The sequence below is a fragment of the Argentina silus genome (assembly GCF_951799395.1).
Source record: "Argentina silus genome assembly, chromosome: 16".
NCBI classification, from domain to species: Eukaryota; Metazoa; Chordata; class Actinopteri; order Argentiniformes; family Argentinidae; genus Argentina; species Argentina silus.
Genome location: NC_139670.1, coordinates 10,099,150 through 10,118,298, shown reverse-complemented (window position 1 = coordinate 10,118,298; position 19,149 = coordinate 10,099,150). Strand labels below are relative to the sequence as shown.

The 19,149-nt window shown below is 44.3% G+C and overlaps 2 protein-coding genes across 2 annotated transcripts in view; one reads left to right on the top strand and one right to left on the bottom strand.

Annotated features, from left to right (window-relative positions):
• Positions 1–1,471: 1,471 nt before the first annotated feature.
• Positions 1,472–11,205, top strand: gsg1l2b (gsg1-like 2b; the record flags this gene model as incomplete). Its single annotated transcript, XM_083687524.1, has 5 exons — positions 1,472–1,775; positions 2,650–2,697; positions 5,858–6,010; positions 10,513–10,624; positions 10,905–11,205. 5 exons carry the CDS (start codon positions 1,472–1,474, stop codon positions 11,203–11,205), a joined length of 918 nt encoding a protein of 305 aa, XP_083543650.1.
• Positions 11,206–16,585: 5,380 nt separating this feature from the next.
• The window catches only part of hs3st3l (heparan sulfate (glucosamine) 3-O-sulfotransferase 3-like), a gene marked incomplete at both ends in the record, with an annotated part of 8,628 nt that continues 6,064 nt past the window's right edge, over positions 16,586–19,149 (bottom strand). The window contains 2 exons of the mRNA XM_083688057.1: positions 16,586–16,974; positions 17,171–17,400. Of these exons, the coding sequence (XP_083544183.1) occupies positions 16,586–16,974; positions 17,171–17,400 (619 nt within the window). The remainder of the gene's footprint in view (positions 16,975–17,170; positions 17,401–19,149) is intronic.

The window sequence follows — 19,149 nt, the reverse complement described above, 5'->3', positions numbered from 1 at the left end:
TGTCAGATCCGTATACACTGCATTGCAATTGATTATCTGCGCGCTCCTGCAGGGATGAAAAGTAAGCGCTGTGTACACACAGTTACACAGTCACACACACACACGCACGCACGCACGCACACACACACACACACACACACACACACACACACACACACACACACACAGACACACACACATCTCAGGGTGTTATCTGTGTATACGTCAGTGTGATGAAGGTATTATCGATTTGTGTGAGGAGAAAGAGGCTAGGCGAATACATTACAAACATTAATTGTCATAATGAATCTGCTTGGATGTGAGCTGTGTGTGAGTGTGTGTAAGCATGAATAACTCTTTTGGCATTTGTGACTGACTAGGGTTTCTTCACTTGTGTGTGTGTGTGTGTGTGTGTGTGCGCGTGTGCATGTGTGTGTGTGTGTGTGTGTGTGTGTGTGTGTGTGTGTGTGTGTGTGTGCGTGTGTGTGCGTGTGCATTATTTCATAAGGGGGAGTGGTGAAAGATAAGAGGTCAAGAGAGGAGGTGGAAGGTTAGGAGGGAAGGAACGCTGACTTTGGTCTCATGGGACTGAACAACCACACACACATGCACACACACATGCACACACACACACACACACACACACACACACACACACACACACTCTGGGGTTGACTGGGGTCTGTCCTGCATGTGACAGATAAAGGAAATTAATAATGGAGAGAAACATTATCCAATATCCTGAGCCGCACACACACGCACACAATGATACCACACAGAGCGCTGTGACAGGACTGGTAGAATGGAGATTTGATAATTTGACAGCTGACTATTTAGTCGCAGCAACACACAGCAGGCTTCAACCACTTCAAAAGATCTGTCAATTGCCCTGACAAAAAAATAAGCATTTGCACAGGCTTCCATATACCTCAACTACCATGGTTCCACTATTTGAAATAACCATTCCATAACCATGGCCAACTCAGCAGCAGTGGTGATGAAAGTGATTCATAAAGAATAAATATTGCTACCACTGGTTCCTGCTGAAACCATAGTAAATCAGATGGACCCTACAGCAATATTCTATTGTCTGACATTCATGGAAGAGGAGGAGTACACCATTGTAACCTCGACTCAATTAAGGTCTATCTTATCTCAAGTGCCAATTCCCTCAACAGATCAGAGCATCAGGCTGGGGTGGGAACCCTACAGCCATTCGGGGAGGGGGAGAAGAGGACAGAGAGAGGGGGGAAGAGGGAGAGGGAGAGAGAGGGGTGAAAGGGGGAGGGAAATAGGAGGGGGTACAAAATGACAGTATCAGCTGCACAAAAGAGCATTTCTGAGGACAGCGCGACGGGAGCTAGACGCGCCGCTGTAATTACCCACGGATATATTAATGGAAAGCCGGATTATGAGGATTTGAGGAGAAGTCGCCAGGTAGGCTACTGTGTAAAACGTCAGGATTAGCGTTTCTCCATTCCCAGCCGCTGTTATGGGGATAGACCGGCGGCGGAGAGCCTCGCTGGCACTTACCTTGAACTTCCTCGCCCTGGTTCTAGCCGTATCTGCGCTCACGACCAGTTATTGGTGCGAGGGCACACGGAAAGTGGTCAAACCGTTCTGTACCGGGCCGATAACGGCGAGCAGACAGGCGTTCTGCATCAGATTCAACAGCTCCAACATTAACGATACTCGACTGGTCCAGTACATTTGGGAAACTGGGGAAGACAAGTACCTGATGAGAAAGTTCCACACCGGAATCTGGTTCTCCTGCGAACAGAACGTAAACATGACCGGTAAGATAAAAAAATGAAAAAACATCACTTGTCTACGGCGTAACTTTTTGCGCGCGCCAAGATCCGCCGAAACGCACAATGCGTACATTGCCTCAGGCTGGAAACAATAATAATAATACTTATAATTCTAATAATAATTGTTATTATTATCAATAATGATAATAATGCACTTAATATGTCATATGGAACAATAGTTGTTATAGCCATATCAAGGTGATTTGTTTGCTTGTTTAAATGCATTCTTATCAAACAATAATGCTTTTTTAACCAGCAGATTTCAATTAATTATTCGTTTTGTACTCGTAGTCTAAATCAATCATTCTAAATGATTCGCACCTGAACTTTTGATTATTTTTCATTAGGCACAATATTGTTTGTCACAACCCTATTATACTGTGGAGCTCATTAAGATCAGCCAAGGAGACGAGCATGCTGACCACTGATGTGTGAAAGTAGGCTATACATAGAATGAGGAAGCGAGCACGGTTTGAATGAATTTCAACAGCTTTTTTTAAACTAACTGTTGCAGACCGGATTTAATGATATAGGGATTTAACCGTGAGGCGAGGGTAAATGGTTAGCAGACATACAGACAACGGAGAAATCCCAGGAAGATTGAATGAAATAGTAATGTAAACATCACGGCATTCATCCAAAAATAACCCACACATTGCATTTGCGTGTAGGCTAGGAAGTGCAATATGTTGTGTGTCAATATGTGTCACCACCACATGTCACGCCGGAAATTGTTGGAAAATAAGGGGAAAAAATTAACCTAAAGCAGCATATCAGCATCTATATCAGGAACCAAGATAAGCGCCTCCTTGTAAATATAATGAATGCTGCATGTCTGATTGTGTTCATTGTATTTCAGGCGAAAACTGCAGAAGTTTCTTGAATGTCGCCCCTTCAAATGAAAGAGGTAGGTACAGTAACATACCACATGTTATCACACTGTCATAAATATGTTTTCCCCTCTTTTCTTGCAGCTATTATCCTTTGTGGCTAAGGCAATGGAATTTAAAGCTATAGAAGTTGAAGAATTGGGATAAAACACTGAAGGATAGAGAAAGGACTGGAGGGGTTCAGAATAAAGACATACATTTATTCCCCAGTACAACTTCAGATAGTTATGGACATGATAAAGCGGACAATACACAAGTGGTCACATGACCAACTAAAACAAGTTAACATTGAGTTATATCTGACTCCAAAATATATGTTATGCTTAATAATGATTCATAATGATTTGCTCATCCCTGTGTGACAGACACTCGATCATATCAGATCTTAGATTCCATTAAGAGGAGCCAATATGCTATGACCATGCTCCCAAGTTACAATGAATCGCGAGGAGTTTGTGTTGTTAACGTGTTGATGCATGTGAACATTAGACATTAATGGGATAACCTGGTCACGATAATGTCGTGCTGTTCTAACAGAACTTTTATCTTGCGCACAAAATCACATTAATGCACATAGGAAGAATGAAAATAGAGTATCAACAAATTAAACAATTTAACAGTTTCAAAAGGAACATATAAAATAAACAAACTGTAGTAAACAAATGCAAGTTTAACCATAGGTCTAACGCTGTGTGTGTCAAAGACAACACAGGAGACTGGTGCCCATAGGCTACCCCGAGAAACTCAAATAATGAATGGTCTCTATCTTCCTCAAATATCCTCCAAACCATAAAACATAGGTGTGAGAGGTCAGTTGGCCTATACTATATGCATTACATTAGCAAAGGAATTGATGACAGTCGAGGTGCGATTTCTTCAGGACATCCACCAGACATGCTCACACATTTAAATCATATGGCTGGCGCCACCAAATCTGTCTACAAAGTGGATGTGGATCCACTTCCATAGCTGGAAATGGATGTTTAATTATTTCAGTATTCAAGTCATCACATCAGATAGGCTATTGCAAATAAAACTCCCCCAAGGTGCAAATTGAACCCAGTCAGTTAATAAACATGGAACGATGTGACTGGACTCACCTGTGATTGAAGTTATCCACACTGCGATCAATCTGATGTGTTTGAAATTGAAAAGTACCAACTTATCAAAAGAGAGGACATTAAGGTCTCAAGGTGAACATAATCTTAGACACCCAGTACTGCTGTATACAGAATAACACAGTACATTACATACTCCACATATAACAACCCATACACAGCACATAGTGGAGGCTGGTGGAGGTAGAAATCCATTAGAATGCATGGAATTTAATTAAGTATGTTTGATGCCTTTCCTCGTTCCATTCCATGCATTACAAAGAGCCTGACCTCCGATTTCTGCCTCCACTGCATTGCATGTTCCCCCTATACATCATACAGCTTATCTTCAACAGCCAGATACATAATATATCTATATGTATTATGTATGTGGCCGTATGAGGTAAATGTATGACAAGGGTAACTTGTAATGCAGTGGAGGCTGGTGGAAGTAGAAATCAGTGAATGCCATATATGGCACGCTGGCCTTAGACCTTCAGTCAGTGTATGGCGTACTGACACGGCTTAGTGTATAATTCACTGTTTAACTGGTTATATGACTTCACGAAGGGCCGTGGTCTGGGAATTGATGCACTGTACTCTAAAGGTACACTCTCAGAAAAGAAAGGTCGAGTTACAACCAAAAAGGGTTCTTCAATATTGTCGCTGTAGGGGAACCCTTTGATAATACTTTTGGGTTCCAGGTAGAACCCTTTTGAGTTCCACGTAGAACCATTTTGGGTTCCATGTTGAGCCCTTTCCACAGAGGATTCTAAAAAACCTTCTGGACCCCCTTGAGCAAAACGTATGTCATGTGTCACACTCAATCCCTATGTCTGTAGTCATTAAAATCATGCAGCTTTGTGTTCCGTATTGAGTATCATCCGAGTAGAGAAGATCAATAGAGGAGTGTCCCTCCCTCATCTGGGTCGACCTTCTCCATGTCCACCCATCCCCTCTACATCTGATTCATGCTCCACGCTGTTTAATGACCGCTTGACAAAATGGGTGTAGACACGCACGCCTGGAATGAAATGAGATCTTTTGTGACATTGAGAGAGCGGACATCCAGAGTTGATTATATAACTCTATTGTCACTTGATGTGATTAATATCCAATTGTGAGCCACGGGAAATTCCGCTGTCACTATCTGTACCTACCCAGTAGTGTCAAAAGGGATTATGGTTGGTTGGTTATGATATGATTTAATCCATAGATTCATCCATGTATTTCTCTGTGTAATTTGGATGAAGAATGTTGACAACATTGGGGAGGAAATTGGAGTTTTACTAAGGGTCAAAGAGACACTATCAGTCAGAGAAAGATTGAAATAATACAAAATGCAGACTACTCTACCTTCATCTTTCACATAATCTCTTTAATCCTACCATGACATTTAAATGAACACATTTTGATTAATCTCTAAAGTCCTATTTAAGATTTTGGTTATAACGAAAAAGAACACGTATAAAAAGAACCACTTCTCTTTTGCTGCAGGATATAAATAGAATCCATTATTCATTGGGTACTTTTTGGGAATAGGCGTTTAGAAAATTCTATGTTTTTTTTAGCCGTCCTTTACATGACACACAGTATGCCTTATACGAAACCAACTACCGTTGGAATAACCAACATAATTACACTTGTGAATACATGTGGTTGTTGTCAACCCATACTGTATCTCAAGCCTTGTTGTGATGGTGGAGCAGCTACCTTAATAGCCCATCCGAGATGAGGGTAGGTCAGGTGGGGCGTTGGATGTCCCTTAAAGAGACAGATGGATACTCTCTCTGACAGTGAAGGTTAATGATATGGGTGAATGGTCCCTGGTCCATCTTTCTCTACTCACCGCCCTCCCTCCCTTTCTCTCGCTCCCTCTCTCTCTCACTGTCTCTCTCTCTCTTTTCCCCTTCACTCTCTCTATCTCCCTCTCTATCTCTTTTCCCCCTCTCTTGCCTATCCCTCTCTTCTCTCTCTCTCTCTCTCTCTCTGTCTCTCTCTCTCTCTCTCTCTCCCTCTCTCTCTCCCACCATTCCTCCACCTTTCTACCTCCTCTCACACCCTCTTCTTCTGTCCATAGGAGTGCTGTGGCTGTGCATCGTGGCAGAGTGTCTGTATATTCTCCTGTTGGCCACAGGGGGATTTCTCATGTCTTTAGAGGTCTGTCACTTTGGCAATGTCATCGACGGTCTCAAGCTCAACGCCTTCGCGGCCATATTCACCGTACTGTCAGGTAACAGGACAACATCTTTCATTTATTCTGTGTGCGTGTGTGTGTGTGTGCATGCGTGCGTGTGTGTGATAACCAAGGGAATTCTGCTTAGGAATATCTGAGAAGTTGCAGGCAGGGCGTGAGTCTGCTTATTCCACATTCTGTTTTGTTTCTCTGGAATCCCCATGAGCTGTTCCTTCTGCAACGGCTCCTCTTCTTGGGGTTCAACCCCGAGGATCCCTGTGTTGGATTAGTGAAGGTCACGACCCCTTCCTGACCAACTGCATGTGGTTCATTCCATCCACATCCCGTTCTCTTGCCCGTCTCCCATCCAGGGCTTTCAAGGACGTTTGGCACTCAGCTCATTGGCCTGTTTGTATTTCTCCCTGAATGAAGACAGTGACCTTCTCACAAATCCACCCCATGAAATTGGTTACATTGGTTCACAACTAGAGAATTGCAACCAGCAGTGAATGAACCATGAGTCATCAGCATTCACTGACAGGGAATCTGAAAGAACCTCAGAGTAGAGAGCGGTTGAATGGTTGCTAATGTAGCTGAGGTGATTAGGAAGCACGCTTTTGTGAGGAGGTAGCCCTGCCTGTGACGTTAAAGCACATATATATAAATATATACACTCACTGAGTAATTTATTAGGAACACTATACTAATACTGGGTAGGGCCTCTCTTTGCTCTCAAAACAGCCTCAATGCTTCATGATATTGATTCCACAAGACGTTGGCAACATTCCTTTGAGATTCTGGTCCATGATGATATGATTGCATCACGCAATTCCTGCAGATTTTTCAGGTGCACTTTCAAGCTATGAATCTCCCATTCTACCACATCCCAAAGGTGTTCTATTGGATTCAGATCCGGTGACTGGGAAGGCCACTGAAGAACATTGAACTCAATGTTCACGACAACTTTTGCTTTGTGACATGGTGCATTATCATGCTGGAAGTAGCCATTAGAAGATGCCCAAAGTGTGCCAAGAAAACATTCCCCACACCATTACACCACCTCCACCATGAGAAGGTGTACAGGTGTTCCTAATAAAGTGTTTGGTGAGTGTATATGGCCCTTATACCACAAAGATGTCCTCTTGGTATAACACTTATGTCCATGCGAGAGGTCTCTGGTTCAAACTCCGCCAGTTACACTATAACTAGTTTAGATGGATTGAGCCTAAAGGAAGCTTGTAGTTTCTGGCCTCTGTCTGACCTCCTGTTATGAGTCATAACGTGGCCCTTGGCCGGGTCACGGCCAGGTCTAGAAGATAACTGCAGCCAAAGTGTACAGAATCCACATTAAAATCGGATCAAATCTTTTTGTTTTATGACTCATAATAACCGGAGTAGGGTACCAAACTACCTCAAGCCATCCACTCATTTTGAAACAGTGGCTTTTAAAAACACTCTGTACTCACGAATAGTTTCCTCTAGTCTCCTCTCAAGGGGCTAATCCAGCCTATAAAAGTCTTCATTAATGGCTGAAATGGGGCACAATCGTTTTTGTGTTTTATGAGCTACCTCAGCATTCTATGTTAATGAGTTCCTAAGGAGTATACTAGAGGCCAGAGCAAACTTTATTAAAGTTATGCATTACGGGGGAGTAGAAAGAGAGAGAGAGGGAGGGAGGGTGGGGGAGAGAGAGGGAGAGAGAGAGAGAGAGAGAGAGAGAGAGAGGAGGTAGGGAGAGAGAGAGGAGGTGGGGAGAGAGAGAGAGAGAGGGAGAGAGAGAGGAGGTGGGGAGAGGGAGAGAGAGAGAGAGAGAGAGGAGGTAGGGAGAGAGAGAGGAGGTGGGGAGAGAGAGAGAGAGGGAGAGAGAGAGAGAGAGGGAGAGAGAGAGGAGGTGGGGAGAGGGAGAGAGAGAGAGAGAAGGAGATGGCATAACTTTCACACCCTCAGGTCTTTCATCAATACATGACACCATGGTGAGTAATTTACTTTGTTTTACCTTCAGCAGTGAAAGAACCCGCTGTTCTGTGAATACATGTATATGAGCTAAGGGCATAGAACATGCTGCCGTCTGCTAAGGCATGTAGTTTAAGCCTCAAGAAGTACAATAATATACCTGTTGAGCTGGTTAAAACCAGATCAAACACTGCTTCGAAAACAAGATTAATCACTAGGATTTGTATTACAAATGCAGGCAAGGCTGCAAGGGCATTGATTGGAAAACGTCGCCCCAGCTACAATGCTGTATTTGTTCTGTGGGCTGCACATCTGCGTCCCCCTGTACAAACAGAGCCAGAAGTATCTCATGCCCTCAGAACAGATCTGATTTGTAAATCCCCCAAATGCTTTTGGAATTAAATCAAACATAATACAGCTTCCACAAAGCATGAATAGCTTATATTTTGAATATACACACAACACAGTAAAGGTATTAAATAAGTACCGTAAAGTTAAGACACATGACACACTATCTGTATTGGGGTCAGAAAGACAAAGAGGATGAGAGAGAGAGAGAGAGAGAGAGAGAGAGAGAGAGAGAGAGAGAGAGAGAGAGAGAGAGAGAGAGAGAGAGAGAGAGAGAGAGAGAGAGAGAGAGAGAGAGAGAGAGAGAGAGAGAGAGAGGGATCTTGCCGTCATCATGATGCTGTCTTTCTTTCCAAAGTCAGTTGCTAGTATAGTATGTGCATACCGGTATGCACAATTAGAAATTAGCAGGTTGCTAATCAGTTGCCAATAGTTAACAATACTAACTATTAATATAAAACCAGCAACATTAGTGATATTTTCTTAACATTGTACAGGCATTATTTTGATAGTATATGGCATGACATCATGGCATAGAGCTGGGATTTGAACTGCCCTTTATAACGACTCTGGAGGGTTCCTCGATTGTTTAACATATGATCAAATATGCTGGGTATAAACACAGATCTGAGATGAGACGTTATTTGTGATGAATCTGGTCTGCTCTTTTTCAGTCCAGGGATTTCTGGGAGCTTAGCGGAGTAATCGGATTGGCACAGAAGCTAGTTTTTTTTTTTGGGGGGGGGGGGGGGGTGGTGAAAGTCTGGTGTGAGGAGATTCCTCGATTCAGCTGTCAGAGTCTGACATGTAACTAAACCAGCCGGAAACGCCGACAGCAGAGAGAGAAGGATTGGGAGAGAGAGAGAGAGAGAGAGAGAGAGAGAGAGAGAGAGAGAGAGAGAGAGAGAGAGAGAGAGAGAGAGAGAGAGAGAGATTAGAGCAGAAAGAAAAGGGGGAAGAGGGATAGAGAGCAGAGCAACAGTGGCAGGACCCCAAATTAGAGTCCACTAAGCCCCTACCCTGGTACAACTTGCCATTTCCTGTCTTCTCAACCCAGACTTCTCTAACCCAGTGGTCACTCACACACACACACACACACACACACACAACACACATGCGCACACACACACACAACACACACACACACACACACACACACACACACACACACACACATTTGCTGCCCAGCACTAACACACCACGGATTCAACTGATCATCATTAAGACCTTCATTAGTAGAATCAGGTGTGTTAGCACTGGGCAGCAGGGGAGGCTGGTGGAGGCAGAAATCGGGAGGACGGACTCAAGGACTAATGCACGGAATGAATGGAATGAGGAATGGGATCAAACGCACTCGTTTGATACTATTCCTCATTCCATTCCATGCATTCCAATGAGCTTGTCCTCCACCAGCCTCCCCTGCTGGGCTGGTCCTAAGGCCTGCACGCCCAGGTCTCCAGGGCCATGGTTGGTGTCAGTCTGAGGAGGCATCACTCTCCCTGTGTCAGCCGGTCTGGTCCAGGGGGAAGCTGTCACACCCGTGCAGGACGGTTCGGGGGGACAGATAAATCTGTGAGAAGTCAAGGTCTGGATGGTGGCTGTTTGTCGATAAAGATGTCTGGGCACGCACGTGCGTGTCAGTGATGTTGTATAATTGATTTGTTTTTAAGCTGTGACACACACACGCTTGCGCACACGCACGCACACACACACACACACACACACACACACACACACACACACACACACACACATTTTTTGAGAGATTAAGTCAGGTTTGTTGTGCTGTTAGTTAGTGATTAGGCTACATAGTGAAGTATGTATCCCCTGATTGTTAATCTTGTTAAACGTTTCTCTTAAGTGTTTTTCCTCCAGGAAGACATTTCCTACCTCAGGGCTTCCTTGTTTTGTTGAGCCTCTGAATCAAATGTGGATCAAAGTAAATGTGGTTGTAGATTTGATGAGTCAAGAGTATGATGCTTCCATTTATGATTAGTTGAAACTGACTCCACAGACATACCACTGCCACCCTGTGGTGAACAATGGAACTTCACATCATTTTGTGTCCAGCCCCGTGGCACAGGTACACTAGACTGGAACACACACACACACACACACACACACACACACACACACACACACACACACACACACACACACACACACACACACACACACACACACGTGTCCAGTGTTGATCTACTACCAATGTCCTTACTTCTGACTTTATATTACCTGTATTTATGTCTTCCTCTCAGGTCTTCTAGGCATGGTGGCCCACATGATGTACACCACAGCCTTCCAGCTGACAGTCAGCCTGGGCCCGGAGGACTGGAAGCCTCAGACCTGGGACTACAGTTGGTCCTACATGTAAGCCATGGGAGGCTGGTGGAGGTAGAAATTGGAGGACGGGCTTATTGTAATGCCTGGAATGGAATGAGGAATATATGTGGATACCATTCCTCATTCCATTCCATGCATTACAATAAGCCAGTCCTCCAAATTTACCTCCACCAGGCTCCACTGCTAAATTGTAGTAATTCCTATGAGTCCAGCATTGCTTGTGACAGTCAGTCTGTAGATACTATTCATTGCTTGGAAGAGGTGTTGATTGTGGCTTCCCATGGTAATTGTGTGTCATGGTCCCCAGTCTGGCGTGGAGTTCGTTCACGGCCTGCATGGCGTCCTCGGTCACCACCATCAACCGCTACACGAAGACCATCCTGGAGTTCAAGCACAAGCGCAGGAACATCGAGAAGAACCTGAAGATCAAGCAGAAGCTTCTAGAACTGGACTCTCCCGAGCAGGTGTGGGACATGTACATCAGCTCCGTCCCCAGCACGGCCGAGGAGCTTCTGGATCTGTCGAGTAATGGACGCAAGCTCTCCAACGCCTCCGTGTTCCTGGACCTCAACGACCTGCCCGACCCGCAGGGGGAGGAGTACTGCTGAGGGGACCCGGCTGGTTCACACCTTCCTCTCCTCTCCACTCACTCGCCCGCACCAACCAACCCCAGGGGGAAGAGCCGCGCCAGGGGGTACGAGAGCTCCATGTCCACCCACAGCGGTCCCTAGTAGAAGACTTTCACCTCTTGGCTGGGTGTGCTTGAGTATTCATCTGCCCTCCACTGCCGCTTGGCTCTCATGTGCTCCTTCTGTGTGTGAGGGGACAAGGAAATACTTGTAGAATCTGGGTTTTCAGATCACAGTGTTTTTGATGTTTCTGGGGAGGGAGGGGGGGGGGGATCTTGTAACATTGTTCTTGGATTTATTTGTCGAGTATTATGTATCATTTTTGCTGAAGTTTTGGTTTTGTGTGTGTGAGTGTGTGTGCATGGATGTTTTGGTGCGTGTGTGTGTGTGTGTGTGTGTGTGTGTGTGAGCGTATTATATGAAAACAAACTCCTGATTTGCCTTTTCTGCTGAGAACACAACACTATGAGAGACATATTTTCCTATAGCATTCCACTATGGAACCACTGTTGAGCAGCCTGATGTTACAGAGACCCAGTTGACTGTAGTACCTCAATGTAACCACACAAATAATGACTGTCACACACTGCCACCTGACCAACCAACCAAATAGCATTTACAGTACATCAACCTCCGTGCTGAAGGAGATCCAACAACTTCAAAAAGTAGCATCTGACCAGGGGAGGCTGGTGAAGGGAGAAATCGGAGGACGGGCTCATTGTAATGCACATGTGTTTGATACCATTCCTCATTCCATTCCATGCATTACAATGAGCCCGTCCTACAATTTCAACCTCTACCAGCCTTCCCTGCGTCCCACTTAATGGTATTCCCAAAGCCAAGTTTCCCTGACGTAGAGATGGACAGAGGAAGACGATCCAGAATGAGAGAGAGAGGGATAGAATAACAAAGAGATGGTTTTGAGATATATGTAGAGGATGTCAAATAGATGTGAATCAGGGGAAGCTGGTAGAGGTAGAAATCAGAGGATGGGCTCATTGTAATTAATTGAATGGTATCAAATAAAACATGTGTTTGATACCATTTCTCATTCCATTCCATGCATTACAATGAGCCCATCCTCCGATTTCTACCTCCACCAGCCTCCCCTGAGAGAGATTTATAGAGGAGTATAGGGATCAGAGTTAGAGGATGAGAAATAGATAGAATAGAAATTGGATGAAAAAGAGAGGAGGCCATGCTGAGTGCCTTTGATTCCAGCTCTGAGACTCTGATCAACTTCAAACAGCATGCTGAACACCCACAACTTTATAACAGGGAATACATACTCTTACAATGGGCAACTGGTATTCCGATTGTATTCTCCGCCTAACAAGACACAAGGGAATATTCGTATGTAGCTATATATCTGTGCAAACTGCCAACACTCCTGCTGTATTGATGAGTACTCCTCTTTGGAAGATTTCAAATAGAAAGTTTTACTTGACAATAACTGTGGCAAAATGCTATGGGTACACTACATAGTATTGTATCAGTAATGCGTCTGTAGACTTGAAGCTGAATGAATTGTACAGTATCACATAATTGTATTTCAGAACACTATTTAATGAAAGTTCAATGTTTATTTTATAGATTAATCAGTGAAAACCTATAATGTAACTTAAAGTGCATTTGATAATTTGTTAATGTATTGGTATTTATTATAATTAGTATTTCTGTACATATTTGTTTATTTAATTTTAAGTAATGTATTTATTTGAACAGTTGAATGAAGTTACTTTTTAAAGGTATTTCATGTTTTCCTGCAAATTTCTCATTCCTTCCAATAAGTACCACGTTACGGATTGTTATATCAATTTGTGTGTTTGTCAGATATCTATTTACAGTAATATGATTTGTGTAGAGTGCTATTTTGGTAACTTTATGTGGATGATTATTTGCAATGATGAACTTAAACTAGGAGTAATTATGTTGATGTACAATGATTCATTTTATATAAAAAAACAAGAGGCAAACTATGGAAAATAAATAAAGCAACATGTTTATTGCCAAATATAATTGTTTACATTGATATGTTCTGAAACAAATTCATTGTTGATAACAGAATTGCAACTATACATTTTAATTAAGACCCTGTGTTATTTCCTGATAATGCAGAAGTCAGAATTGAGAGGAGATTTAGGTTCCTTTCTTGAACGTATTTCTCTGTTAGAAGGTCACTGACAGTAGTCAGTTGCCATTTTGTTTCTGTGCTCGCCAATTCTGTTGTTAGACAACATGACTGTTGGCTGAAGCAGAGGCAGACTGGTGCCCAGACCAAGCTGGCGCAGAGCACTGAGTAGTGGACTGGAACCAGTGGAGGCTGGTGGAAGTAGAAATTGGAGGACGGGCTCCGGGCTGTAATGCATAGAATGGAATGAGGAATAATATCATAACACAAGTGTATGATATCACATTCCCCATTCCATGGTGTGTTTGATACCATTCCTAATTTCATCCCGTGCATTACAATGAGCCCATCCTCCAGTTTCTACCTCCGCCAACCTCCAACCACCAATTGTTATTCTTCTTCACAGGAACAGGAGGGATTATATATTTGCATCTGTCCATCATCATCCTGCTCTGTGAACCAGAAATTAAACCTCTCATGGCCTCTCCTCTCCCTCTTCCAATAAGTATTTAATTTGGAGTTATGTTGTATTTGTGTTAGGGGGTATATTTGACAGTTGGATGATGTTTCCCCTGGTCAATGATATGAGGTCTGTTTTGTTGTCTCTCCCTTTGTTTCAGGTTTCAGCATTGATGTTAGCTCTGTGCCCACTAGCAATTTCCAACAGGACAGGACATTGGATTAACGCCTCTGTGTGGCTAGACAGTCAAAGGAAAAATGAAATAATGCAAGTGGAATCGTAGTGTTTGGGTCTACTATTCAATTCTTCTGTTGTCCAGAAGAGGGCACTGGTGAGCCATTTGTCAGAAGAGGTCTTATTGCCTATTGAGGTCATTGTATGAGCAAGTGTTGAGTCTCTCTCTCTTTTTCTCTCTCTCTTACACACACACTCACTCACTCACTCACTCACTCATTCACTCATTCACTTGCTCACACTTACAGCCACATTGACCCCCCTCCCCCCCCAGACTGACAGTTTAAACACTGTTCTACAGATTAGGCCTTAGTGAAAGGACTCAGATCCGAGGACTCATAGCTGCTACTGATGCAGGGACAGCTGGTAGCCTCTATGTGATATGACCTATGCTAAGCTGTGGCACAGACATAGTACCAGCCAACCTGTTGAGGAAGATACTGGTGTCATCTATATTTGGCATGTACTCTGCCAGGTCTCAAGAGCCAATATCAACATACTGAATTCAATCAGAAAAGCTCAGTTATGGACAAAGATAAAGATGTAAGACAAAGATGAATAAGTAAAAAAACACACCGTGACAAATGCTTGATTCAAAATATTTTTATTGTTGTTTTATGCTTTCAAACTAGTGCAAATACATGCAAATAGAGGTCCCCAAACACTTCGGACATTATGTCGAAGAAAACAGCAAATTGATAGGTCTACCAATATATTGATTTCAGCTGTCTAGTTTTTCCATGGTCCAGTTTTGGTCGTCCTCTGTGAACGGGAGTAGGATGATGTTGTTTATAAACGTTGACCTGAGGCCAGTTTTGCTTCCCTCTCCAATAGGCTACGGTTAGGACAGGGAGAGGGTAAGCTGATTCTAAATCTGCGCCTTCCTGGCACCGCCACCTACTATTCAAAGCAGGCTATCTACTGTACTGTATGTGAGCTCTTCTTCATAGACCAGTGGAGGCTCGTGGAGGCAGAAATCAAGAGGACGGAACATTCCTCATTCCATTCCATGTATTACAATGAGCCCGTCCTCCGATTTCTACCTCCACCAGCCTCCCCAGCGATCCACTTATCCACATTCATTATTCAACAATACAAAGCCACTCAGTCAAATCTGAGCATGCTACTCATTCATCCTTCCGCTGTTTTCTACATAAAAGATTTATCCCCTGTTTTCGGGAACACTTGGGGGATTAATGGTATTCGTTATGTATACTATATTGATTGCCTACAACTCTTTAAAATTCATAAGCACTGAGACTGAATAGCTAACATGTAAAAAATAATAACGTGAAAAGTCAGGAATTAAAAATAAATGAGACATGATGAGTTATCTGTTTTGTTTATGTTTTTCACCACTTTGCAACTCTTCTCTACAGAACACTTCAGGCCTATATTGCAGACTAGAAAGCCTAGCATACGACAGAACACTTCAGGCCTATACTGCAGACTAGAAAGCCTAGCATACACTGTCTAACTCAGGAGCCAAGCTACAGCTAGTAGCTTGTCAGGGCCATATAAGGATACCAGTGGAGGCTGGTTGAGGTAGAAATCGGAGGATGGGCTCATTGTAATGTATGGAATGGAGTAAGGAATGGTATCAAATAAGGAATGGTATCAAACATGTTTGATACCATTCCTCATTCTGTTCCATGCATTATAATGAGCCTGTCCTCCGATTTCTACCTCCACCAGCCTCTCCTGAAGGATACATTATAGAGTCATATAGTCAGCTAGTCAATGTTATTCTAGAAGATTCTAACAGCAGGTACTATAATACTGTCATAACAATAACATGAGATGACATGAGATGACATGAGATGACATGAGTCATATAAATATTCATGACAGCTAATGTCAGTTTATGACATCTGTCAGCATACATTTTGTTCATCTTGTCAGTGAACATTTATCTGATACTGAAGAGGAAGTTCTTGTATTGTGCAGTGCACAATACAAGAACTGCAGTCTTTCAATCTGTCACCCAAAGCTCCAATAGTGATTCTGCTTCCCTTGTAGTGGGAGGCTGGTGGAGGTAGAACGTGTGTTTGATACCATTCCTCATTCCGTTCAATGCATTACAATGAGCCCGTCCTCCGATGTCTACCTCCACCAGACGCCTCTGAACCAGACAGTATCAAACTGTCATCCAAAGCTCAAATAGTGCCTCTTACAACCTATAGGTCTACAGTATGTATCCACATTGAACTGAGTTTCCATCACACACACAGCCTGATCCTATAGTTCAGTATGAGGCTGGAGGCATGGGAGAGACCAGGAGAGAACACTGACTCAAACCATACGGATAAGCCTCACCAGCTGAACACTGCATGAGTGTCTCTAATACCCTGCATTAGCTGACGCTGTCAGCTCACACTGTTCACTCTAGTCTGTGTCACCACAATACGGTCATGTTGCAGACACTTTTATCCAAAGCCACATAGTGTACATGTCTACATACTGTATATTCAGTATATGTGACCCCTCTAACCCGTCTAACTAGTTGTTCCACAAACGGTATCCTCCTCAGTGGGTCATTGCCATCCAAAGTCCTGCCCGGCCATCTGATAGAACCGTTGGTTGTGTGGCCTGTAGAACTCCCTCAGTCTCCGAATCACTTCCGGGTCGATAGGGGCGTGTGTCCGTCCTTTAGTCTTCCCCAGACAGTGGGGCTTGCTGCTGCCCTCTGGCTTCTTCAGGCAGGGGAAGCCTTTAGTCTTGTTGAAGTAGAAGTGTTTGTCCGTCACAATCCTCTGGAGGCCCAGGAAGTCCTGGACTTTTCCTAGTTCTCCAGCCGGGTCTGAGATGAGTCTCTCCCCACTGACCAGGTGGATCTGGGCCCTGGGGAACCAGGCTAGCCAGCGCTCCAGGTGTTGGGCATACAGGCCAATCCACAGAGGGCTCCACAGAGAGTCGATCTCACCTAAGATCAGAACCAGTCGCACACATGAGGTATTTTTTCCTTAACTACCCTTAACTAAACGGTTACAGCCAACTGTAGCATTGTGTATTATGGTATAATCCTCTTTAGTTACATCTAGGAATGTCCTATATATATATAAAGTATTAATCATCATGAATGCACTATAAATCACCATAATTATCATGATAAATATTACCTGTGGTTCGGTTCTTGAAGGCGAGGCTCTCGAAGGCGGGGATGTCGGGGGTCTTGGAGATGATCTGTGTGTAGTCGGAGATGGCCCGGGTCACGGGGTCCCGGACTACCACGATCAGCTTCACGTCCCGCGACATGGAGTAGACCCGCGGAGGTGTCTCCACGGTGACAAAGTAACGAGGAGTCTTCTCCATGACGATCTGGCCATCCAGCGCCTTGGGCATCATGCTCCTGAGAAAGAGAGAGAAAGAGAGAAAGAGAGATGGGAGCAAGAGAAAGAAAGAGAGATGAGAGAAACAGAGAGAGAGGGATGAGAGAGGGATGAGTGAGGGATGAGAGAGGGATGAGAGAGGGATAAGAGAGGGATAAGAGAGAGATGAGAGTGAGAGAGAGAGAGAGAGAGAAGGATGAGAGAGGGATAAGAGAGAGATGATAGAGAGATGAGAGTGAGAGAGAGAGAGAGAGAGAGAGAGGCAGACAGAGAGAGAGAGAGAGAGAGAGAGAGGGGGTCAGGCATTTTTTTTCCTTCAATTTACGAGTCAGCACTGATCAGTTCAAATGCCAGTGGTCTCTGCTGTTTATCAGCCGAGGTACAGAGAGATCAGACTGTACATACGAACAGAAAGAAACAGAAAACTCATCTGTGACCAGGTCTTTGTATTCACACCATACTATGTGCTGAAGATGTGGTATATGGTATCGTACTGGCAACAGATGATGAGGTGTAGGCCTCAGGGCTATCAATCAATAATGGAGGCTGCTGCACAGATGTACAAGCTACATCAATCATACACGGTTACTAACACACCCACACACATGCACACACACACACACACACACACACACACACACACACACGGCCACTAAATAAACAGAGCACACACATTATGCCAGAACCCCCCCCCTGCTCACCTCTACCTCCACACGATAGCCAAGCAGATGGGACTCATTTAGAAGCAATGACTCCTGAGCCCCACTGGACCAGCTGGAGACCCAGGTACATCTGCCAGCACACCTGGCACCCACCTGACTGACCACACCTGGGCTTAGCGTGGCAGCTGAGGTTGGAGCGACTGACTGACCACACCTGATTTTAGACCAAAACTCTCTCTGGTGCAGCCCTGTATGATTAGAACACGTGTAACCCTGATGAAGCTACCTAGCATGCTACCATACCATATGACTGTACCAGTGGAGGCTGGTGGCGGTAGAAATCAGGGGACGAGCTCATTGTAATGAATGGAATGGAATGAGGAATGGTATCAGTCATTTCTACCTCCACCACCCCCATGGGCTGACTGTGGTAGCAGGTCAGGGATGGTACAGCACACAGAGGACGGAGCTGCTGGGGGACAGAGAGAGGACAGGATGCTCTGCTCTGAGTGCTCTCTACTCTAGCATGTGCAGGGATCTGGTTTCAGCTGCTCCTGCAACACAACCTCCCATCAATACATCCTCTCCCCAACCCAGCCACAGCCCTCCGACACACACACGCATGCACGCACGCACGCACGCACACACACACACACACACACACACAGCTCTGAGACACACACACACACACACACACACACACACACACTTATACACACATACACACACACCGGCATACACATGCACAGACGCACACACACACAAAAACAACACACACACACACATATACAGACACACACACACATACGCACACATACACATGCATGCACGCACACACCCACACACCCACACACACACACACACACAGACACACACACACACACACACACACACACACACACACGCACGCACAAACATGCAAGCATGCAAACACACACACACACACACAAACAAAATCCCCCTGCATAATCAGTGACATCATGTGAGAGCAGCACTTAGCCTAAAGACTTGTCTAAAGACCCTGTTTACCTCTGTTGCCCTGAGCCATCAGGAGCCACACAGTCTATTATACAATTATACACACTCCTTATTCAGTCATTAGTCAAC